This window comes from Polypterus senegalus, chromosome 4 (genome assembly GCF_016835505.1).
Source record: "Polypterus senegalus isolate Bchr_013 chromosome 4, ASM1683550v1, whole genome shotgun sequence".
Taxonomy (NCBI): domain Eukaryota; kingdom Metazoa; phylum Chordata; class Cladistia; order Polypteriformes; family Polypteridae; genus Polypterus; species Polypterus senegalus.
In genome coordinates this window covers 164,241,754-164,268,062 of record NC_053157.1, presented here as the reverse complement: position 1 = coordinate 164,268,062, position 26,309 = coordinate 164,241,754, and the positions used below count along the sequence as shown (strand labels likewise).

The 26,309-nt window shown below is 37.1% G+C and overlaps 1 protein-coding gene across 2 annotated transcripts in view; it reads right to left on the bottom strand.

Annotated features, from left to right (window-relative positions):
- Positions 1 to 10,361: 10,361 nt before the first annotated feature.
- Positions 10,362 to 26,309, bottom strand: part of LOC120527787 — a 43,671-nt gene continuing 27,723 nt past the window's right edge. For both annotated transcript variants that reach the window (XM_039751602.1, XM_039751603.1), the window contains 5 exons: positions 25,892 to 26,001; positions 22,719 to 22,757; positions 12,438 to 12,551; positions 10,913 to 11,013; positions 10,362 to 10,530 (listed from right to left, as the gene is read on the bottom strand). In XM_039751602.1, coding sequence (XP_039607536.1) covers positions 10,401 to 10,530; positions 10,913 to 11,013; positions 12,438 to 12,551; positions 22,719 to 22,757; positions 25,892 to 26,001 — 494 coding nt within the window. In that variant the 3' untranslated portion in view covers positions 10,362 to 10,400. The remainder of the gene's footprint in view (positions 10,531 to 10,912; positions 11,014 to 12,437; positions 12,552 to 22,718; positions 22,758 to 25,891; positions 26,002 to 26,309) is intronic.

The following is a 26,309-nucleotide window of genomic DNA, read 5'->3' as shown; positions in this document are numbered from 1 at the left end:
TATACACTCTGTACTTGGATTATGGACTTTACCACCAACAAACAGAACATTTGGGTTAGAAGCTACACCTCCTCCACTCTAATTCTGAACATTGGAGTGCCACCGGGTTGAAATCTGAGCCCTATTCTCTTATTCCTTTTAACACACAGCTGTATTTTGATTCAATACTTGTAATAAAATTTGTTGACAACACTACTCCAATGGGTCTGATATCAGACAATAATGTAACAGGATCATGGGTCGGGGGTTGACACTTGGTTCAGTGGTACACAGGTAAATAACCTGGGGCCTCATGTATAAACGGTGCGTATGCACAAAAATGTTGCGTAAGAACGTTTCCATGTTCAAATCGCGATGTATAAAACCTAAACTTGGCGTAAAGCCACGCACATTTCCATGGTAGCTCTTACCCTGTCATACGCAAGTTCTGCGCTCGGTTATGCAGACTGGTGGCACCCAGTGTCAAAGCAGTGCTACTGTTTCTGTGTGCTTACCCTTTCTTTTTTAGATCCACATCCCTGACACGGCTTTATAAATACACTGAAATTAACCACATATTGTTTATTAGTTTAATGCATCTGATTGTAATTAACCTTTAACAATATAATGGTCCACAGAATGGTCAAACTATTCTAAATACCATAACTGCTTTAGTGTTGTTACTCTCACTGCACCTTCTTCTTCTTTCAGCTGCTCCCGTTAGGGGTTGCCATATCGGATCATCTTATTCCATATTACTCTCACTGCACCGCTCGGAGTATTAATATCACTGTATCTGAGTGTGAATCCCAGCTGTACAGCAGCTGATCAGAAAGAGAATTATCGGTATACAGCATCAAGCACACGCTGCCTCAGCCATGCTGTCTATTGAACTGCTTTCACACGGCAAACGTTTCAGAGCCTTTCCTCGTGGTTCAGAAACAGTTTTATCCCAAGAACTCTAAACACACTCAATCAGTCCATCAAGTGCTCCTTGTAGAACTGTTTGTACTTATAAGTACAATTACATCGCTGTAAACTTGCGATACAGTTATAATATTGTACAACCTGAGCCACTTTATAAAGCGTGTATTTCCATATGATAATGATATCATTTTTAAGATAAAATGCAGCAAAATATGTTTATTATATTATACAGATAAAAGAAAAGTAAGGGAAGGAATTGGAGGTTAGTACGTTTGAAAGAGACAGTACTGCTAAAATAAAGTATTTCATTGAAGGTTGCACATGGCGCAACAAGCACCTTGCGTGAGACATGAACAATCACTACACCACCATTTTCCCATGCTTAATAACATGCTTTAACTCCTATTATCATGAAAATGATATCACGTATACATCATATTTTAATTATTCAGAGAGCTGTTATATTACGTATGTAATTTATTCTGTGTCCTGTCGGAGGAAGAGAAAGCCCGGAAGCATGTAGTGATTCACACATATAGAGCACATAGAAGATCAAATACAAAACAAAGCATTTAACGTTACTACTACTTTAGTTACGATGGGATTTGAGAAACTAGTAAATTAAACAATTTTAAGATGAAGTTTATGATGTTCTACTTTAATGACAAAATAAACTTAGTGATTAAAGTGGAAATTTTGAGATTAAAGTTGACATTTCGTGATTTTTTCCCTACTGTGTACCTTTTTTTTTTCTCTGTACCCTAATAAGCTTTCATATGATACTCAGACAGTGGGGTACGACTCGCTTTTTCACGGTGACTTTGATATCTGACAACTTCTTTTTTATTTCAGGCACTGTGTGACTTTGTGAACTTGAGCTTTCGGATTTTTTTGTGCATAAGCACATTTCCGCTTTTGTGCTTACGTCATGTTATATTGCATGTTATCTATGCAAGGCATTATGCTTGAGGCCCCTGGTCCTTAATACCTTAATTTCACTCTCTATTCTATTAATAAAAGTGAAGATCATTTGATTACTGTTGCTGTCATAGGAAATACAAAATGATCATAATAATACACCTTAATAAACTCAGACTTAGACTATGAGATTAATGCTGATGTAAATCAACTTCCAAGCAGATGCAAATAAGCATAAGCAGGATGATATTATCCCCCAAGTTTTATTTAGAATAACACTACATTTAAAGATTCAAAGAGAGGGTCAGTTGTCCACTTTATCTATCCATCCATTATCCAACCCGCTATATCCTAACACAGGGTCACGGTCACTGCTGAAGCAAATCCCAGCCAACACAGGGCGCAAGGCAGGAAGCAAACCGCGGGCAGGGTGCCAGCCCACCACAGGGCGCACACACACACACACTAGGGACAATTTAGAATCGCCAATGCACCTAACCTGCATGTCTTTGGACTGTGGGAGGAAACTGGAGTACCAGGAGGAAACCCACGCAGACATGGGGAGAACATGCAAAATCCACACAGGGAGGACCCAGGTCTCCTAACTGCGAGGCAGCAGTGCTAACCAGTGCGTCACCGTGCCTTCCGTTGTCCTCTTTATTCCATTTCTAATTATAAATGCTATATCATCTCAGGAAAGCGTAATCTCCTCAGATTAATCATCATAACACATTCACAGTTGGAAAACATGGGTCCATTCTGGAGAGCCACATTAGCTGTTATGACTACATACTGTATTCCAGATGAGGTTTTATAAGCAATATACAGTGTAGTGTCTCTCAGCCTATAAACCAAATAATAAGATATACTTTATAATCTGCCAGATCACCCTGTTAGCTTTTCAGATTGTTTCTCTTCATTGTCTGTATAGTATGTAGACAATTACAAGCCTACCAAGAGTAAGACTTTTTAATATTGTATACTTTGTGCAACTAATCTACTCTGTTCCATCTGTATTAAATATATTAAGATTTTACTGTACTTTTCAAAATATAAACCAATAAAGTTTAACTCAAACAAAAGTAATCTGCAGCCTATGGCATTAACCCAGTTCTGATTTTTTTTCATGATCAAATTATTGTCTCTGCTAACCCATCTAATTTAGTGTCATCTGAAAATGTAAAGTATGTACTACTTATACATTTAAATCATTAATTCAGATTTAAAATTATATTAGAGCCTCACATGGTATTTAAATTACAAAGATTCTGTTTCTTTCTTGAAGCCAGTATTTCAACCATCTGCACATCATGATGTCAGTGCTTTTTAGGTGCATTCACCTATAAGGTGAAAAGCACCTACTGTCATCATGTTTATCTGTCCGTCTACATCAAACAAGCTGGAAACTCACTAGACTGATTTTGTTGAAATTTGCCATACTGTAAATTTGTCAGGAAAGGTCACTGTTCATTGATGTATCTTGAACAGAGCACACTGTACAAATTTTTAAAATTTCAAAGCCTCTCATTTAAAAGAACTGGCGAATTTTGAAATGTATCTGTGTTAAAACAGAAAAACACTCTGTGTGACTACAATTATGGATTATCTTTCTATTTCAAATTTTATTAGGGAGAGATTACTTTAACTTGTTTACTTGTCCAGTGCCTGCTCTGATGCCACGAAAGATTCCCAATACAATTTACTAGAATGGAAAGGAAAACAGCGCATTCATGTTGCAAATTTCTTAAGCATTATTATAAGCAGGTTGCTTTATAGAAATAAAGGACACATACTGTACATTTGAGAACAAAGCAAGAGTGTGGAGAAGGAATTTAAAAACTAATATTATAGGTAGACTGGAAAATGACTGTTGATAAATGTAACTATTGTTAGGTTCATAAGATACATCAGCTACATGTTAATAAAAGCACGGTGGTCTGGGTATTGAGAGGAATCTGTTAACTTCATGTGGAAGCAACAACTGAGAGAAAAGAGTACATTTTGAAGTGTCTTTGGAGGAGGCACACTTATTAAACAAGCCAAAAAAGAAAAAAAAAATCATGAAAGAATAAGTAGACCAGTGACAGAAGGTAAAGATGACCAAACCAGCAAGGATTTTCAGTTAATAACAAGTTTTTTAAACTGCATCCTAGCAGCAATAACAACCCAACCAGTGTAGCGCTTAGATCGAGTGTACAGTATTGGCGGGTGGAGGCATTAGTTTATAAAAAAGCAACAGCATTGGGTGGAGGATAATGTAACAGGGTATATTTAGCAACCTTACATAAATAAATAAATAGATAGATAGATAGATAGATAGATAGATAGATAGATAGATAGATAGATAGATAGATAGATAGATAGATAGATAGATACTTTATTAATCCCAAGGGGAAATTCAATTACTCAAAACTATAGTAATAACATTTTAATTATATGTGTGATAAGCATGTGTGACTTAAAGCTGCAAATGGAATAAGCAAAAATGAACATACAATACAGTATTGTCAGAGAAAGTCAGAGACAAAGTTTTAACAGACAGCCCCCAACTAAACATCTCTTGATGGGAAAAAGAAATGAAGAAATCTTGGAAAAGGACTAAAAGACTAAAAGAGTTGTGTTGCTTGTAGCCAAACTCTGTGTGTGTATGTGTGTGTGTGTGTGTGCACATGGGTATATGTGAGTGTGTACAGATTTGGCATCTTATATATAAACGTCTGCACATGGAAGTGTGTTTGTCTGTCTGTCTGGCCTGGTAGTGCGAGACTACAGCCTGAAGCTCAAAGAAAGCTTTTGCCAAAGTGAAGACATGAAAAAAAGCTCCGCTAATATCTATAATATCTGGGAGTGCAGCTGGATGACAAATTGGACTGGACTGCCAATACTGATGCTCTATGTAAGAAAGCACAGAGCAGAATATACTTTCTGAGAAGGTTGGCATCCTTCAACATCTGCAGTAAGATGCTGCAGATGTTCTACCAGGAAGTGCCCTCTTCTACGCTGTGGTGTGCTGGGGTGGCAGCATAAAGATGAAAGACGCCTCACGCCTGGACAAACTTGTTAAGAAGGCAGGCTCTATTGTAGGAGTAAAGTTGGACAGTTTAACATCTGTGGCAGAGCGACGGGCACTAAGCAAACTCCTGTCAATCATGAATAATCCACTGCATCCACTGAACAGTGTCATTTCCAGGCAGAGGAGTAGCTTCAGTGACAGTGTGCTCCACTGACAGACTGAGGAGATTTGACTCTTCAATTCCACCCGGGAGTAAATGCTAACATTAATTTTATTTATAAACTTTTCATTTTTATTACTATTTAATTAATATTGTTTCTTTGTATCTGTCTGGCCTGGATTATGTGAATTTCCCTTGAGACTACAGCTATCTATCTAGCTATCTATCTATCTATCTATCTATCTATCTATTCTATCAAAGTGAAACTATCATCTATCTATCTATCTATCTATCTATCTATCTATCTATCTATCTATCTATCTAATACCCAAGCGAGGTGAGCACATTGGCAAAACAAAACCTCAGTGTAGAGAGAAACTTGCTTAGCCACTGATAGACAACTGAGATGAGCACATTGGCAAAACGAAACTGCCGAAAAGAGAACCACCCTTAACCGCTAATGCACAACCTATGTGATTGATTGATTGAAGTGCCAGAATCCATGATTTCTAGGAGCCTGGGTTTTTTACAGCACAGGCTTACACTGCTAGTTGTAAGTACAAGAATGATACTATGTTGGCTTTGGTGTCCCAGATTCTGGGTTCATAAAACATACCTTTTTATTGTGTTTGTCAGGGAAAAAACACATTTTAGGAAATCAATATGGAGTTTTCATTGGTTATCGTGGTTTAAGTTTTTTGTTTCAATATTGTGTTTCAATTTGATTTCTTGGCTCAAGTATTTTGTGTATTTCTTTTGCAAGTATTTTGATTAAGAGATTGGCTAATCGTCTCCCAGAATATGATTTATAAAAAGATACTTGAAATGTGAGTACACAGCTTTGAACTCATATATCAGGATTTATAAAAGAAAACTTGATGTCAGCTTATTTTTAGGACAACGGTGACCCATCAATATGCAACATTTTGGAAAAACTGGGAAATGACAACACCCATGATCCATAAAGTAAAAGCAGCCAGTTCCCTTTTAAGGGGGCCAATGCTGCATATCTGCACTGAAGAACATTTTTGGTTTTTCATGAATTTCTATCAGCTACCTGCTGTCACTTCTCAGGTAACTCGCCGACAGGTCAGGAATATCTCAGTCAACCTGCACTCTGTCATACCTGCTGTGCTGTAAGTCTTTAACCGACCCTAATTCAGTGATCAACATATTTACATTAATGGTAGCCTTAAAAATGTAGGAAAAAATACACTTTATTTCAGACTTATTTTAGTAATATAGTACATCCATGGGGGGTGGGGGGATCAGCCCTAAACACCCCTAAATATCAGTAATACCTCAAGTTCACATACACTGCATTTTCTGTGTTCTCCTTTGGTTTCAAAGTAAAGATGTTGCTCCAAAATATGAGAAATATTTAAATGGTAATTATGTCGTTAATATTGAAAAAGTCATTTTTTAACACATATGTGGTTAATAATGGTAGGTGACGAGGAGCAGCTGAAAGCGTGTGCATGAGCACATAGTTTTAAGTTCTTTTGAGAATTTAAAGTAACGTGGCATCAGTCCAGGTGGACAAGCTTTTTTTAATCCAATTTCTTTTGTGATTATGCCATTTTGCCTTTCTAGAATAAGCTAAATTTTAGTATTAAATCTAAACAATGTTTTATACATGAGGCCCCTGACTTTTTCATATTTTTCCCCATGTCATTTCTATTCTGTAAAAACAATTGCCCTGAATTCAATTCTGTTCTCATTTTGGGCTTTTGTTTTCACTTTAGTGTAGTTCTTCATTATATTTTTCTTTGTTTTTACAAAAACTCCATGTAAGGAGTTGCTGCATACCAGTTTACTGTTGATTAACGTAAGTGTACAGTTTTATTTCATTTTATTTGATGTTAGTGGTTTAAGTGTTATAATGTGTATGTCTGTGGTTCAACGTGGACCCTATATCATGCTGTCTCATCATTCATTGTAGAGCAGGCTATCAATATAATTAGATTTTTGCAGTGGTAGTGCTGCTGCCTCACAGTAAGGAGACCCAGGTTCACTTCCAGGGTCCTCCCTGCGTGGAGTTTGCATGTTCTCCCCGTGTCTGCGTGGGTTTCCACCAGGTGTTCCGGTTTCCTCCCACAGTCCAGACATGCAGGCTAGGTGCATTGGTGATCCTAAATTTTCCCTAATATGTACTTGGTGTGTGCCCTGCGGTGGGCTGGCACCCTGCCCGGGGTTTGTTCCTGCCTTGTGTCCTGTGTTGGCTGGGATTGGCTCCAGCAGATCCTCATGACCCTGTGTTAGGATATATAGCGAGATGGACAATGATATGACTGACTGAAGGGTATTCAGCTTTGTGTGTGTGTGTGTGTAAAGATGGGTGGCGTCAGAGAGAAGAACATTCTGAGCCTGGCCCATTTGTTTCCTACACCTCGCTTATGATGTCACAAGCAAAGATTCTGGAAAGCCAACAGATTAGGTTTAATGAGCAAGAAATATAGCACCCCTAGTCATGTTTATTCCCATTCCCAAGTTCACCTTGCTAAATTTAGTCCTTTGGTTTATGAATTATTTAATTAAACCACACTTTTGTAACTTACGAGATATGCTTTAATGTGTAAATAAGTATGAACTCAGAACACTAGTAAAATTGTAAGGTTACGTTTAGGATTAAGGTTAAATTAAAGCAGAATCAAATATAGTACACTGTATTTGGAACTCACTTCGTCAAAGCTGTGCTGCTGAAAATGTGTTGTAAGGATCTCAAACCTCTTTTTTAAAGCCATATGATGCCTTTCTTCTTGTTTATTTTCCTTTTTCCACTTCTTTTGTTTTCTTCACCTTAAATTAAAACACGAACAAACAAGTGATCAGGTGATATAATAATATCCATATATAATAAAAGCCTGTTTTGGTGCTTAAGATAAATTCTATTCTGAGTACAGCAGTTTATGCTTGTAAAATTATATGAAAGCACCAGAAATTTTGATATGAAATATGGAAGACAACAATGGGAGTAAAACAAACATAAACATGCTATACAATGAATGTATTTAATCTGCTTTAGATTGACCTCTTGAAATGATGCAGAAACCGATAAAGCTTCTACAGTCATTACCAGGGTTCCTGCATAAAAGTCTGACAGACAAATATGAGGTTCTCCTGGTCCTTTAAAATAGAGCTTACGCAATCACCCTGTACTGCTCTTGAATTGTCAGAAACTCCTGGAATATATTAATGCTGGAAAAGAAAGTTTCAATGGTTGTTACAAGTTGCACCTTTTTGGTGGTTGAATTTTAATATTTATTAACTGCATCAGGTCAAATTTGTGATTGCTTTGGGAAACATGATAAGGGTAAGAGGCAGGTTAAAGAGTTAGTTACTGGGGTTGTGCACATGTAACTGAGAGAGGGGGTAAGAATAGAGGAAGGTGAACCACTCAGTGTTTATTTTTTATTTTTATTTAATCCTTTGAGACCTAAGCCTTAAAAAATTGTGTAAGGATGTATTGGTACTTTTGTCTGTAATGTAATGATAATTCTCCCTATCATCAACTGCTTTATGTTCCACTGATTGAGGACAAATTTAAGTTTCTAGTTATGCCAATTTTTAACACTACTACAAAATACATAAAAACAGAAAGAAAAAAGAGAACAAAAAAAAACACCAACAAGAAATTCCTCTCAGAAAACAAAAGCCAGTGGTCATTTATATAGCTTGAAACTACAACAGACTAATATCCAGTCTCCAACTGACTCTACTAGATTACAATCTATGCTTTGATTGGTAGTGATGGGCATGTCAATTCGTTTTACTGATCCGATTCTTTGGAACTGTCCGATTAAGTAAATTGATTCATTTGATTTGCTATATTCCTCAGTAATAAAAAACAAACCTTTCCCTTGTTCCACTTGAATGAATCACAAAATGTAATTATTATTAATTTAATTTTAATATACAATATAATGAATATTTATGAAAAACTATGTGTATTTTAAACATGCTGGTAATTCATATAGTATAGTTTAGGGTGGTCCAGATCTAATTATGCAATTTTCATTACGCTATAACTTATTAAGTTTATTACATAGCAAATCATCCAAAAAATCCTGGACCATCAGGAAGTGTGCAAACTGATGACATGAAGGATCGCCTTTGCGCCGAACTGGAATCAACCCCGCATAAATCAAAGTCATCCAGACGACCTGGATCAGCATAAATAGATCTGGACCACCCTGTATTAACCCCTTTGGTCCTTACCTGATGTACTAAATGGTTTTAAGGCCCTTAACAAGATTCCTGCGAGGATGTCAATCTATGCTGAGGAAAAACAAACACTATGTTTGTCCACTGTTGAAGTGAGAAGAACTTTTTTGTATCTACACAAGGCTGCTGGGCCAGACAACACATATGGCCAAGTTGCTCAAGGAATGTTGAAACCAGCTGACGGATCTCACTGCTTATTGAGGTTTCTGTGGTGGAATTGGTCAAGATCACCAAATTCCTTAGGGTGTAACTCACAGTTAACCTTACTTGGTCAATCAGTAAGACTTTCATAGCCAAGAAGGTGCAGCAGTGTCTCTGTTTGCAAGTCTACCCCTCCACTTCTCACCACATTCTACAAAGCACCATCAAGAGCATTCTGACAAGCTGCATCACTGCCTGGTTTGGAAATTGCAGTGCTTCTGACCATAAGGTCCTATAATGAATAGTGCACACACCAAGAAAGATCTTTGAAGTGTCCATAGGTGAATGAAACAGCATTAACTCTTACCAAATGTGTCCACTTTGAAGTAGCAAGTTTTTTGAGATAAAAAAACTTGTTCTGGGTGGCACGGTGGTACAGTGGTAGCACTGTTGCCTCGCAGTAAAGAGACCTGGGTTTGCTTCCGGGGTCCTCCCTGCATGGAGTTTGCATGTTCTCCCCGTGTCTGCGTGGGTTTCCTCCAGGTGCTCCGGTTTCCTCCCACAGTCCAAAGACATGCAGGCACATTGGCAATCCTAAATTGTCCCTAGTGTGTGGGGTTTGTTCCCGCCTTGCGCCCTGTGCTGGCTGGGATTGGCTCTAGCAGACCCCCGTGACCCTGTGTTAGGATATAGCAGGCTGGACAATCACATGACTGACCCTGAGATTGTGGATTCAAATCTGTTATGTTCACAGGGCAAACAAAACTTGGAGTGATCAGGAGAAGGATGTGAAAACAGAGCAGGACAAAACTCAAAGAAAAGTCCAGCCAGTATTGACTACTGTAATTGACACTAACTGGCCATGCCTCTTATTTTTAGACTTTGTGACAACTATACACCGGGAAATACTATGCTACATATCATTTTCACTTTGGTATGGTGTTCAACACATGAAACACTATAAAAATATTGTATTGGCTTTGTATATGTGGCATATCATTGATAAACAAAGCAATAACTTACGATTTCTTACAATTTCTACAAGTTCATAAAGCTGTTTTGAAGATCTTCTTTGCTCATATATTCAACTTTCATTTGATAAATCCGCCCATAACGGAGACGCACAACAGTCTTCGTAGTTGCCATATAAGATCTCTTTGTTCCTTTTCTTAAAATGGACAGAAAACCAATAATTTCAACAAATTACCCCTTCACATATTATTTCTAAGAAACTAACAGATCACAAAATGATATTGAACTTAATCATGTTTGTACCAGTTATAGCAGCAAACAAAAACAAATTTATATGTCACTGCTCGATTCCACTGGTAGATAAACAATTTTTTAAATCTATATGGTAAGTAATTTAACTAGTCAATAAGCCTGATAAAGGCAGAAAACTGACCTACTCCAGGCAACATATCCAGTGTATTAGCAAACTTAATTATATTTCCATCTTGCAAATTTTATTCCTACTCTAGTAAGATTTTTGAGGGAGATCAAGATTTTATACTCTTATTTTCTTATAAGAATTACTTTGATTTACTTACTCAGGAAGTAAATAGGATTGAAAGTGTCTGAGACTCTGACCATTACAATATTGTTTAAGAGCAGAAAATGACTTCTCTTCAGCTTTGATCATTTCTGACATCTGAAACATTAAAATTATAAAATCAAAACTAGTTTTCAACAATTGACTTGTCAAGTTCCAGTTCCCCTAAAGATAGCATTAAGCATTAAATATGAACATGAAGTAATATGCCATTATCATTAACCAAAACAGTTATCAAGAGGATGTATGACAAAACTAAGTGCAATATTTTACCAGTATGAAGAAAGTAAGTTAAATAAATATAGAAGCAATCTGTGGGGTGAGGGATGAGGGGAGAGGTACTCTCAACATTTCTTTATTATTCAGTTAATTACATTAAGATATTACTAGCTTAAGGGTTTAGCATTTCATACTTTTTAATGGTTAAGTTCAAGCGGGACAAACTTGACTTTCTGAAGGAAATTCAAAATCCACAACTTAAATGAAGAGGAGAATACATTTAAATACCAATTTTCTCACTACTTTAACGCACTTTACATTGAGGGGGTGGGGGGCACTTCAACCACCACCAAAGTGCAACATCCACCTAAATGTGCAGGGGCAGTCACTCACCATACATTAGTTATTAGGTGGTGAAGGGGAGAAAAAGATATTGGCCAAAATGATCAGGCTGTGATGGGCAATTTAGCCAGGACATCAGGAAACACTGTTTATGAAAGATGCCCAGGGATCTTTTACGACTACAGAGAGTCAGCACCTCGGTTTTATGTCTCATCCAAAGCATGGTGCCATTTTTGCAGCACAGTGTCACCATCACTGCATTAGGATTCATACACAGACCAAAGAGTGTGCATCCCCTAATAGCCTCATCAGCACCTCTTCCACCTAAGCTTTTCCTAGATGATTTCCCATCCAAGTACTGGCCAGCATGAGCATGCTTGCCTTCAGGTGGATTACCTGTTCTGAACTCATGGTCATCAGGGGGGTATGTAATATTAAAACGACATTCAAACAGCCCTTGAAAGACCACCAGGCAACTGGAGTATCCTCTGTTACATGAATTGTCAATTAACCTCTCTAGCAAAGGGTGATTTTAGAGATATGAATAGATAATATATGCATCTGGAGGAAAACCCATGCAGGCATGGGAAAAAATGTGCAGACTCTAAGTAGACAATGTGGGATCCTTGTTGTGGGATTTAAACCCAGGATGACTAAATCTATGACATGACGGTGCCAAATTCCCATCTCCTCTGACCCTTGTTCTCTCTCTTGACTTTCTTCTTTTCTTGGGGCTGTCCTGTTGTTTCCATCTGTCTTTTTTGCAGGTGTGGCTGAACAAAAAGTACATTTTGCTGAAAGCAAATTAGCATTCAAAAGAAACAGTAAAGGAAATATTAAATCCTCAATATGATTAAATAATGTAATGGTAAACACCATCAGCTTATCTTAGCTCAAGAAAGTTAATATTTAACTTATGGTACATAACTTAAAATGAATGTAATAAATATGAAATTAATCACCTTATCATTTGAAATTGATGATGTATAATCACAGTTTTGTATAATTTGTGTAATTATCTCTTTCTTCTGGTCACTGTCAATTTCATCTTCATATTTTTCAAGTTCCTCTGCAAACTTTTGAAGAGTATAATTAGAAGTAATAAATTATGAACAATTAATTAATTTGCATTAATCATTTTTATAGTAATGGGCTGGAGCATTCCCAGCTAACATAGGGTGCAAGGCAGGAACAAACAAACAAGGACAAACACACAAACCACAAAGCAAACACACATTAGGACCAATTTAGAGTCACTGATTCACCTAACCTGAATGTCGTTGGACATTGAATGAAAACCCATGCAGACACAGGGACAACATGCAAACTCTATGCAGTGTAGACTTGGGACGCAAAGACTCATCTACTTACTTTGACTCAGCAGTGCTATCACTGCACCACCAAAGTGCATAATTTTACTGATCATTTCTAGCTAGAGTTCTAAGTCATTTGAAATTTTATTTTATAAATTTACTGATCATTTCTAGCTAAGGTTCCAGGTCATTTAAAATTTAAGTGTTGGAAAAGGCTGTTCAGATATCTATTATACTAGAGGTGGCCAGGGCTTACAAACTCAAGGTAGATTTACTGAATCCCACAAAGAAAAATGATGTAAATGTGGATATGCTGGGGCTTTTCTTTTTGTTGCCACTTTCAAATTTTAAGACACCACAGACATGTTTTAGAAAGAGGTTGTGAAATAGCATACTCTGTTCTTGCTGTCTTTAATTTGTATATTCAACTGAGATATCCAGTTCATGACATTACTTTATTTGGTTTGCAGTCATTCAAAATACAGTGCCTATAAAAAGGTTTCACCCTTTGGATGTTTTCATATTTTACTGCTATACAACACTGAATCACAATGGATTTGTTTTGGCATTTTCACAGCATTTCTACAGACCACGCATTTTAGGGACCAAGTATTGAGCAAGAAAGGGAATCAGCCATTCAGCAAGAGTTTTCATTTCTGAAAGAAGACGTTTTGGCCTTTTTGTTCTGCACTCTGCTCAGATTTATTGATTATCCTGCTTTTGTATGGGTAGCTAAAAGACATTGTGCTTTGACATATTCTGCTGAGTTGATATAGTTAGGACTGAGTACTGTAGTATTTATGTCAACTCTCTCCTCTAGGTCTTTATTTGGGAGTTAACAAAATGAACGCAGGTGTCTTTTTCATTGTAAGTTTTAATGCCTTTGATATTAACTTATTAAGATGTTTTAGAAAAGTGCAATAATTACAGATTTACACTTATGAGACATTGACACACATTTGCATTTTCTCTGTATCTTTAGGCGCTTACTTTATTTGATTTTTTAATTCACTTTTTCTGTGTAGTTTATTTTCAGAAGTGTATCTGAATACATACATGATTTTTGGCAGAGATGACTGAAAGAAGCAATTACTTCAGTGTTACCCATTTGTGTGTTTATTAAGTAACCAGAACATCCATCCATCCATCCATTTCCTAACCCGCTGAATCCAAATAGGGTCACAGGGGTCTGCCGGAGTCAATCCCAGCCAACACAGGGCACAAGGCAGGAACCAATCCTGGGCAGGGTGCCAACCTACCGCAGGACACACACAAACACACACTAGGGCCAATTCAGAATCGCCAATCCACCTAACCTGCAGGTCTTTGGATTGTGGGAGGAAACCGGAGTGCCCGGAGGAAACCCACGCAGACATGGGGAGAACATGCAAACTCCACGCAGGGAGGACCCGGGAAGCGAACCCGGGTCCCCTAACTGCGAGGCAGCAGCGCTACCACTGCGCCACCGTGCCGCATAAACATTAAAAAAAAATTAAAAGAAAAAAGAATAAATTGTTATTCTCATTAAAAAATATAGCATAACCAGTTTGTAATTTCTGGATGTATGCGAACCATAGAAAACTGGAAATAATGACTTAATTAAGGTAGAAATCCAATTAAGAGAAGAAATGATTTGGGCCACAAGGGTTCCAAGGAATGAACTCAAGAACCACTTTAGAGTCTTGTTCAGAAAGTGGATGCCACTTGAGACGGCCTTCTCCTCACCCAAACACTAACTGTAGCTGCGTTTTCCCAAAATTACCAAAGTTCTGCAGCTTCAACTCAAAAAAATATGGGATTCAACAAAAGCCTGACGCGTAGAAATGATTCCACAGACAAAATATCTTGGTTTTTGAGAGTTTAGTTAAGTTTTGAAGTAAAACAATTCACACAAAAAGAAAAAGTTAAAATAACAAAAAAGAAAAAGTTAAAGTTAAGAAAAGTTCAATTCTAAGCTTAATCTTGTTACATCACAAATCGTTACTTCTCACTTATCATTTCTGAACCATTTCAAAACGGTCAGAAAACTGTATGCTTATCCCATTCCTAAGCTTTAAAATGGATCTTTCAAGTCCCTCATTAATGAGACCTGTTCTAAACAAACTGAGCTTATTATCACACTGTTATTCAGATATAGTAAGAAGGTTCTATCTCTTGTTAACTATAGGGGGAAAAGACTATACCATAAGCTATGACTATGAAAGACATTAATATTCTATTTAAATTAAGCAAACATCAATATGTAGCAGACGCATATCTCAATAAAGCATTAAAATGGCCGCAGATTAAGCAAAACGATGGAGAGGCTCTGAGAGATTATTCTAACTTCCTCTCAATTTGCATGAATACTATGAATGATTCAGGGAACGGTGGAGAATTCAATAACAGTCATAATGTGCGTACAGTACTTGGGAAACTTCCATTTTCTCTAAGAAACGAATGGATGAGATATGCTTTCAGGCTTCGAGAAAATAAAACAAGACCTGGCATACCTGAACTAATTGTTTTCTTGCGTAACGAAGCTGAAATGCTTTTAGACCCTGTACATAGTGCCGTTTCACAAGATTATACTAATATAGAGAAAAGAGAAAAAACTGACAAAAGTAGGTCTCCTCAGAAGTACGGACAAAGATCAGGAAGTATTTTCACCACCAATATTTCTGATGAAGCCCAAAAAGATACTCAAGGAATCTCTGTCAAAAATACATGTGCATTTAAAAAACCTTGTGCATTTTGCAGTGATTTGCATATTCTTGCCGAATGTAAAAAAATCAAAGAATTGCCACATAAAGAAAGAATAGATTTTTAAAATCTAAAGGTTTATGTTTTCGCTGTCTCAAACAGGGTCATCTAAGTAAGAATTGTAAAGAGAGAATGAAATGTCAGACATGTTCCTTACAGCACCCAGATATCCTGCACATTCAAGGGGACAGTGGAGCAGTACTAAAAGCTACGGCTAGTGTGGCAACATCTACTGAAACAGAAACCGAAACTGGAACTTGTACCTTTACAGGGGCTGGAGAAGAATGTGCACTGCAAGTAGTTCCTGTTAAGGTAAAATCCAAGAAAAGTGAAAGGTATGTAGAAACATACGCCTTTATAGACCTCGGCAGTACAGTAACAATTTGCACTGAAAGCTCCAGAGACAACTGAGCCTTCAAGGAAAAGGACGCAAGTATTCCTCAAAACTATGAGTAATTACGATGATGATTCAAAAATGCTAACCCAATGTTCTGTTTTATCAGATTTACAAGTCTGTGGTCTCAATGATGTTAAATATATTGATTTGCCAAAGGTCTTCACACAGGTCTCCATTCCAGTGAACAGAGAAAGCATTCCACTACAAGAAGATATCGATAAGTGGGCATATCTTAAAGAGGTACGTCTATCTCGTATTGACTCTGAAGTTGATCTTTTAATAGGAATCAACTATCCAGAAATCTTCAAGCAGTCACGAATCATACCTAGCCAAAGAGGTGGACCTCACGCTATGAAGACTGCACTTGGATGGGTGGTTGGTGGACCATACAAAGAGATAGACGACCTCACAAAACAAAGTGGTAAGACACCTAAACATTCAATCAATCGTGTCTCAATAACAGAAATTGAAGATATGCTGCTGCAACAGTATAACACAGATTTTCCAGAGCGCAACTGTGAGGAAAAAGAGGAAATGTCACAGGAAGACATCAAGTTCATGCGCATAGCTTCAGAATCTGCAAGACTGGTAGGTGGCCACTATTGTTTAAATTTGCCTTTGAAGGATGAATCACTTAAAATGCCGAATAACCGCTGCATTGCTGAACAGCGTGCTATTGGACTCAAAAGAAAATTGAGCAAAAATTCAGGTTTCCATGAAGACTATAAAGCCTTCATGAAAGACATTATAGACAATGGCTATGCTGTTAAAGTACACAAAAAAAACCTGAATTGTAATGAAGGCAGAGTGTGGTACATCCCACATCATGGTGTGTATCATCCAAAGAAAAATAAGATTCGAGTAGTCTTTGACTGCACAGCCACCTACCAGGGGATTTCACTTAATGAACAATTACTTAAAGGCCCTGACCTAACTAACACACTCATTGGTGTCCTTACAAGATTCAGAAAGGAGCCAGTAGCTTTAATGGCAGACATTAAGTCAATGTTCTACCAAGTTAAGATACCAGATAAAGACACAGATCTTTTACGTTTTCTATGGTGGCCTGAAGGTAATCTAAGTAAAGACCTAGAAGAATTCAAAATGACAGTACATCTTTTGGTGCTACTTCTTCACCCAGTTGTGCTTCTTATGCTTTACATAGAACAGCCGAAGATGCCAGAGATACATTTCCTGAGGAAGCTGTTAACACCGTTCTCAATAACTTCTACGTGGATGACTGTTTAAGGTCAGTGACTACAGAAGAACAAGCAATAAAGCTGGCAAAGGACCTCCAAGCTCTATGCCTCAAAGGGGGATTCCATTTGACTAAGTGGGTGAGTAACAACAGAGCAGTTTTATTGTCCATACCTGAAGAAGACAGAGCTCATGAACAAAAGGACTTAGATTTGAGCCACAGTCTCCTTCCCACAGAGCGTGCCCTGGGCATCCAGTGGTGCACAGAAACTGACAGTTTCAAATTTCAATTAAGTTACAAAACAAGCCCGCTACAAGGCGTGGTATCTGTCTGTTGTTAGCTCAGTTTATGATCCACTTGGTTTTCTAGCACCTGCTTTATTGCCAGCAAAGCTTATTTTAAGAGACTTATGTAAAGAGAAATGTGGGTGGGATGAAGAAGTAGAAGTTAAACACATTCAGAAATGGAAAAATGGATGGATGATTTGAAGTTACTTACAGACTATAAAGTGAACAGATGCTTCAAACCTACCGGTTTGGAACCATAAAGACAGCACAAATGCACCATTTTGCAGATGCTAGTGAAGATGGATATGGCACTGTCACCTACCTTGTCTTAACCAATGAAGAGGGCAAAAGCATTGTTCATTTCTGATGGGCAAGTCAAGAGTTGCACCATTGAAGCAGGTCACGATTCCAAGAATGGAGCTGACAGCAGCCGTCGTGGCAGTAAAAATGGACAAAATGCTTAAAGGTGAGCTTCAAATGCCTTTACAAGAATCTACATTTTGGACTGACAGCACCACGGTGCTAAAATACATCTCAAACGAAAGCACTCGATTCAAGACCTTTGTCGCAAACAGAATCTCCGTGATCAGAGATCATTCACAACCTTCACAGTGGAGGTATGTCACATCTGTCCTTAATCCGGCTGATCAAGCTCTAGAGGGCTGAACATAGAAAACTTTCTCAAGAACACCACATGGTCACATGGTCCAAATTTCTTATTGAAGTCAGAACGTGAGTGGCCAAAAGACCAGATCAACTGAATGATTCACTGTTAGAAGATGATCCAGAAATTAAAATTTGTGCAGTTAACATGACAAGAGAAGAAGAGGCGACCGAATCCATCAACAAACTAATCACTTACATTTCAGATTGGCATCGCTTGAAGAAAGCAGTAGCTTGGTTTCTCAAGTTTAAAGACTTACTGCTGCACTTAAGAAATGAAAGAAAAACATTTCAACTAGAAACCAGTCAGACTAAAGGTAATCCAAAAGAACAAGAATCACTCATCACAAAACACATGAAAAAATATAAATGGTCTTTAAAACCAAGTACAATTTCTCTAGATGATTTAGTTAAAGCTGAAACAGAGCTTATCCGTCTAAGTCAACAGCAAGAATTTCCAGAAGAATTAAAAGCTCTAAAGAAAAGACTTGTGTTAAAAAGAACAGTCAAATCTATAAACTCGACCCGATCATACAAGATGGAATATTAAGAGTTGGAGGAAGACTCTGTAAAGCTGCAATGCCCGAAGAAGCTAAACATCCTGCAATTTTACACAAGCATTCACATATTGCTACTCTCATATTGCAACACATTCATAAACGCGTCGGACATTGTGGGCGCAATTATGTGCTCACACAATTACGCCAGAAATACTGGATACCTCAAGCAAATTCAGCTATCAGAAAAATAATTTCAAAGTGCACAACATGCAGAAGATACAATGCGAAAGCAGGTGAGCAAAAAATGGCAGATTTGCCAGAAGATCGCCTAGCATCAAACCAACCACCGTTCACTAATGTTGGAGTTGATTATTTTGGTCCCTTCCTAGTCAAAAGAGGAAGAAGTCTAGTCAAGAGGTACGGAGTAATCTTCACATGTCTAACAACCAGAGCTGCGCACATAGAGATCGCACATAGCTTAGACACTGATTCTTGTATCCAAGCAATACTCAGATTTATGGATAGAAGAGGACAAGTTAAAATCATGCTCAGACAATGGAACAAATTTCGTCGGAGCAGAAAGAGAGCTACGAGAAGCTATTAAAAAACTAGAACACAAAAAAATCAGTGACGCCATGATGCAAGAACAAATCAAATGGATTTTTAATCCACCATCAGCCTCTCACCAAGGTGGAGTGTGGGAAAGACAAATCAGAAGCATAAGAAAGATCTTAAATTCAACACTAAACCAACAAACACTCGATGATGAAAACCTTCCTACAATGATGTGTAGAGTGGAATCAATACTCAATAACAGACCCCTTACGAAGACATCAGATGATCCAAATGATTTGGAACCACTCACACCCAATCACTTGTTATTATTGAAGACAAAACCTGAAATACCACCTAAACTCATTTCAGAAAATGAACCATACCCAAGAAGACGCTGGAAACAAATTCAATACATGGCCGATTTGTTTTGGAAAAGATGGTCAAAAGAGTATTTGCCAATACTTCAAAAACGTCAAAAGTGGCTTGCACCAAGAAGAAATTTTGAACCAGGGGACGTTGTTCTAATTGTAGATAAAGCTACACCTCGCAATTCCTGGGTAATGGGTCGAGTCATCAAGACAATGCCAGATGCCAAAGGAGCAGTCAGAAGAGTTTGTGTGCAGACCAAAACCAGCACACTGGACAGACCCGTGAATAAACTGTGCCTACTTCAAGAAACAGCCAATGTTTGAAATATGAAATTTTTAAAAATGTTTGTTTGCAGTGTTATTGCTAATGATTTGAAATGAATAGTTAATGTAAAAGTAATTGGCTCATATTGAAGTAAAGTAAAGTAATTGTCTCCGCTCCTGCATAGCCAATTAGGGGCCGGAAATGTAAGAGCCAATCTTAGAAAGTTAAAGTTCTGAGTTAAACTCAGAACTTTAACTTTCTAAGATTGGCTCTTACACTAACCTTAAGGTCAATAAAATGGGTCCCTGATTTTAAGTCACTAATTTAGGGCTAAAATGATAACAGAAATATGAAACTTTATACCTATATATGCCTTATCTTAATTATTGTGAAACAACCAAGTTGCGTCTGCATTCTGAACAAGAGCCCCACTCTATGGCACGCTTGTTAGGCAGGCTTACTACAGGGGTGTTCAGCTTTGATTGTGGAAGACCGCAGTGGCTACAGATCTTCCTTCCTAAAACTTTTTTAATCAGTAACCAATTTCTATAATTAATTTACTTCTTTCACATTCATTTTAATTGCACTCTTTTTAAGATTTGTTCCCCTGAATTGCTTCATTTTTCCTTAATCTGCATCCAAACAGAAATGAGATGTGAAGCGAGACAACATATGACCAGTTAAGCTGGGACGTCCAACTCCAACCAATATCACTGCAACCGTTTTTTTTTTTTTAATTAGAAGAAAGTGATTCTTGTTGTTAATTAAACCAATTATTTAATTCAATGGCCTTTTGGTATTCTCATTCTGGTGAAGATCTACTGAGAACTTCATCTTTCTTTATTTTCAGATATTGTACAATGGACACAGGTTAGATGGTCATGAGTTGGCTTCTTTTGTATCTCATTATTATTTGGCTGACAATGAAGGAAAAAAGAAGCAACTATGAGTTTTGAGTCTTAAAAGCTAAGACAATTAAAATTAAGGCAAAAAAGTTAATTAGCACCAAAAAACTGTTTACTAATTATTAAAAGGTTTAGAATGAAATTCTGCAACCATTGCAGCCCTTTGGGATCAAAATGGGATTTTCATAGTTCCAAAATGGGACACAACCCACAACACGGTAGATGTAGAGTTTGAAGCTTTATGCTAATTGTAAAAATGTATAATATATCCAAGAGCTGGAGGTGGGGTCCATAGAGTTTTGTGTGCATTTATTAAAAGCAGGACATCTTGTCACCCTAGTGTTAGGTGATTCTAGTTTGCAGTTTGATGTATCAGTGTTACTATTGTTATGGTTTGATTACAAGATGAAAGAAAAAGAAGCATGAACGCTTCAAAATTAAATACAGTGGTTAGGTTGACTGTATCAAAACATCACAAATGTGCTAATGGAATTAAATAAGCAATTAACAAAAACAAAGCTATTCTCTTCAGGGAAAAAAGATGGACCTAAGAGAAAAGTTTTGAATGAAATAATAAATACTCCACCCTCTCCCAAAAGGAAAACAACTTAAACAACTTTTTTGGAATCAGTAAAGTCCAATTAAAATTGTTTATAATTAAACAACCAAAAGGGAGATTCTCACAAAGCCAAAAAGCTTCAACTAAAAAAAAATTCCCTTAGGAAAAAAAAAATAAAATATAAAAAAGCAAAATGAAAAAATTAAGATTACAGGCCAGGCCAACAACATTCAAATGGCTCAATGTCCCAGTGATCAGACTGGAACTTAAAGAATGCGCGTATTTATGCGTATTTATATATAAAAGGATAAGTATAAAATAAATTATTAAATTCCAAAAAATGAAACAAAATACAAGTTGGGGCAGAGCGCCAGTAAAGTCTTTGTAGCCGTAGGTTTAGATACTGTATATCATGTGATACTGTAGAAAAATAATCAAGTTATATATATTAATTGTATAGGGTTGTACAGGGAAATGGGAAATTTTGGAACAAGGTGTTGGTGACCCTAGGGCATCGGCAGTTGTTTGGGGATCAATGCAACCTCGTTGAGAACCCCTTGTCATTAGTTAGAATGGAGCAGTGGAGTGGTGCGCAACGAACATTCACTGTAAAAGCCTTTTATAAGAATGGTGATAGTGTGACTGCTGCGCAAAGGGAATTTCGGCATCATTACTAGTTAGGACATCATGATCGTGTTCCACACAATCCGTGTGATTTTAACATGGGTGTATAATTTCAAAGAAAAGGGTTCTTAAAAAAGAAGTCCCCAGGTGGAGCCACTTTGCATACTGCCGGAAAATCAATGGCAACTATTCGACGATTGTTTGGAAGGCGTGTCATTTCACTCAACAGCGACATTCCATGGTCTCCGAGATCCCCAGATGTTTTTCTGTAGGGACATCTTAAAAGCCAAGTGTACTGCACATGCCCTGTAACCATTGCTGAACTAAAAAGGAGGATTGAAGAGGAAATCACTGGCATTCCTCTTGACATGTTATGTCAAGCAATGCAGAAGTTCCACAACAGGCTGTCAGAATGTATATGGAAAAATGGACAACACCTTCGTGATGTTTTCTTCAAAACATAAAATGAATATTGAATGAATATTGATTACCATCATTAATTGCATACCCTGTACAATAAATTTCATCATTAAATATATTTTGTAATGTGTTTATTCGTGCATTGAACATAATTCAAAATTTCCCATTTCCCTGCACCACCCTGTACAATAGCTTCAACCATTTTGAATGTCAGTACTATAGTGCCAATGTAATGTAAAAGCTACAGAAGGAATCTCATTATGATCCAGGACATTTTGAAGGAAACCGTTACATGATTCACTATCCTATGAACCCATTTGCTCAGAGAATGACAAATGTAAATTTTGCTAGATTAATAATGAAACATATCTTTATTATAATTAAGCTAGTCACAATCAGATGATTACATGCTAGTAATATTAAGCAAAACCAAATTAAAACACTTACAACATCTGGTATCATTTCTGCATTTCCCATAAGATGCTCCTGGTAGAGGCGAGGATTAATGAAACAGAGGGAAACAAAAAAACATAACATTGACTTCAGTATTAAAGATTGTGGCAGGTCATAAATAATCTTTCTGCTTATTTTTTCTATTTTATTACAAATCACTTATTTTATAAAAATGTACAATAATATTTAAAAAAATTTTTTTTTTTTTTTTTGTTATTGTCAATGAAATTTACTAAAAAGCACGCACAATGCCTGAACATTGAATTTGCAAGTAATGTGTGGGGCTATCACTGTTCACTGTTCTATGGCCAGGATGTCACCAGCTGCAAAAAAAGTACCCTGTAACACTATTATCCAACGTGATCTGAATGAAAGGAAAAACAGGCAGACCACAAGCTACAGTAAGGCAGGTGCTGCATTTCTGATAATGTTACCTAAATGTGCTTGGGCGACTTGTATTTCAGTTACCATAATATCCTAGTGATACTCACACAGGCAAATGCATGATGTTACATTGTTTATCAACTAAATGTTACCAGTGTATGTCAATTAGGCAAATTAAGCAAAATTACACCTTTTATTGGCTAACTGAACAGATTACAATATGCAAGCTTTCAAAGCAGAAGGGGCCAAATCTGCCTCAAAAGATTGCATATTGTAATCTGTTCAGCTGACGAATAAATGCTGTTATATTGCTTCACTTCTCATTGCATCCATAATGGCGAACACTCTACTACTACTAATGTATGTCAGAAAGTGAGACAAGCTCCAGTAAATGAACAGACAGTTGCTTAACAATTTTACAGCCTGCAGCAAGTAGGACACTTAAAGGATAAGTTTGGTATTTTTCAAGTCGTATTTCTTCACAAACACGCAATATTTGCATTTGCCATGCGAAATTGTGTTCTAAAGTTAATCGTTTAAAATGCATTTTAAAAAATACCTTACCTGCACTGGCGCTTTATATTGCAGTCTATGAGGTACAGATGAAAATCTTAAAAACGTACCAAATATGCTCATTTTTTTAAACAAAGACAGTTGGTAAGTATTAATCCACGTCTTGCGATTAGACACACATGTAAAATAGTTTATTCATGTCATTTTTGAACCAATAAACATGAAAATTGTGAGATTCAGATATTCAGACTTAGTCTTCCTGTGCAACAACCTTTCACCTTCCCTCCAGGGTGTGGCTCCTCCTGACAGACCAAATCACAGTAACGTTTTTCTGCCACGTGGTTGGTTTTGTTTTGATTCAATTCCATATTTACGGAAGAATTTGCACAAGCAAATAGAAAATGTATCCCTACCACGAAGAAAAAACAGTACTAGGAAAATACGATAAAATGATTATTTCCAGATTCCTTCTGTGTTCACAAACATGATCAGAAACACAGAAGGCACGATGAATATTCAACAGCTGTCTTAGCTTGAAAAATTGACATGTTTGGTAAGTTTTTAAACTTATCGTTCATACCCTATACCCTCACTTGTAAGGCACCAGAACATGCAAAATTAAAAAAAAAACTTAAAGAAAGTACTTAACTTTTGAACACAGTTTTGTGTGGCATTTATACAATATCCTTTAAATTTGGACTTCAAATGTGACATTTTATAAACATCTGTCACATTAATAAGGAAATGTATTATCTTATGACATTATTGGCAAGTAATTTACATGACCAATATTTATTTTCTTAAAAAATGATAAAGGTTAATTCCATGATGAAAAATAAGTAAAATCAGAAACATAGTGCCTCTACTGTTGAGCCATTCATCAAAAAATGTGTGGAATGTAATACACAGAGTAAACCAAGAATTTCAAAGGTTTGGAGAATGGAAATAAAGTTTAACTTACATTAAAGGGTTGAAGAACAGAGTGGATGAAAATAGTTCCCATCCACATAGACAAAGGGTAAAGTTTTGGATGATGAGGTGTTTATATATATTATCGGCACAACCTTCTGAAAAGAGGACTTGGAGAGAGGACATGCCAACAGCAGTACCTCCCCTGGGACACAAGAGGGCAGCCCCCTGTTTGTATCAGGGCCACAGGCTTGGAGCTTAGAAGCTCAACCCTACTTGGGCCTGTGGCCACCGACAGGAGGTGCCTGAACAGCTCCGGAGCCTGGGTCTGCAGCACTTCTGCCACACCCTGGAAGTGCTGCCAGATGATGATCAGGGAGTACCTGGAGCACTTCTGGGTGCAGTATGAAAGTGGCCTCCTCACTCCATTTGGGGAGCCGGAGTCGGGAGGCAGAGGACGGACCTTACGAGGAGAGGAGTAGAGGAAGCAATAAAGAGAGAAGAAGTGAAAGGACTGAGCATTATGGGTGCAATGTGTTGTGCTAAAGATTGGGAAGAAAATAAACGTGTGTGTTTTGGACTTTGGGTGTCGGTCTATCTGTTTCAGGGCTGATTTTTCACTATATATATATATATATATATATATATATATATATATATATATATATATATATATATATATATATATATAACCCTAAGCCTAAACGTGCAATGGTGACATTTTTATGTCATGTTCTTAGCACACTTTAAATCTGGCTTATTTTAAAACCTACATATATATATACTGTATGTTTGATATCATTCTTTCCAGAATTTATCAAACTTTAATGTGATGTTTAATGTTAGATTTTCAGATTCTTATTCCATTTTTAAAATATAAACTAAAAAATAACAAGAACTCACGTCTAGTAAGACGGAACTTGGTGCCAAAAGATTTAACCACTCCCGGTACAAAGAGTAAGACAGCTGCTGTACAGGCTTTTAAATGTTCGAAGTGCCCCACGAAATGCACATGCAGCCAGCGGATGATTGAGCAAAGAGGAGATAAAAATTTGTTTTCCATTGTATCACCGTTTAAGAGGGGGTTTTGGAGGAGCGATTGCGTCTCCTTGGGGTGTGTTCAGCCCCCCTCTTCACAACATCAGCGGCAGAGACACAAAATGGCTGGTGAGCGAAGCAAGCAGGGAGGAACCCCCTAGTATATATATATACACATACACATATACTGTACATATATAAATACATTTATATATAGAGATTTTTAAGAAAGAAAAGCTACAGTATTCTTAATTCAGCATCTCTTCCATGCAAAACATATAAGGTGCTTTTGGTAGGAAACATTTTATAGTTAGATAGCATACCTGTGTTAATGGAAGAATGCCTTCATTGTTTTTGATATATTCCTGATATTCTTCATCAGTGTCTGCAGTCATAAGCAGTAAGAGATTTAGAATAAAACTCTTTCCCTTTCCTGTGAAAATGAAAGGACAAATAGTTTTCTTCCAATAACTCTAGAACTTTTACAGTTATTAACTTTCAACATACACATAAAGAGAGCTCCAATATTTGTAGCACTACTAAGTAAGCTTTGGTTCAGACATATCATGCTTTAATGTTTTCTTTAAGGGCATTTATTCTAAACCACACTTCATAGAAAAGTGCCGATTCTGGTCATGCAATAATGCCACTTCTGCAAACAGTTAGTCCGCCATTCAGTGAAAGTAAGTAAGTGAATGCATTATTTCAAGTCAAAACATTCTTTTGTCAAACAATGCTTCT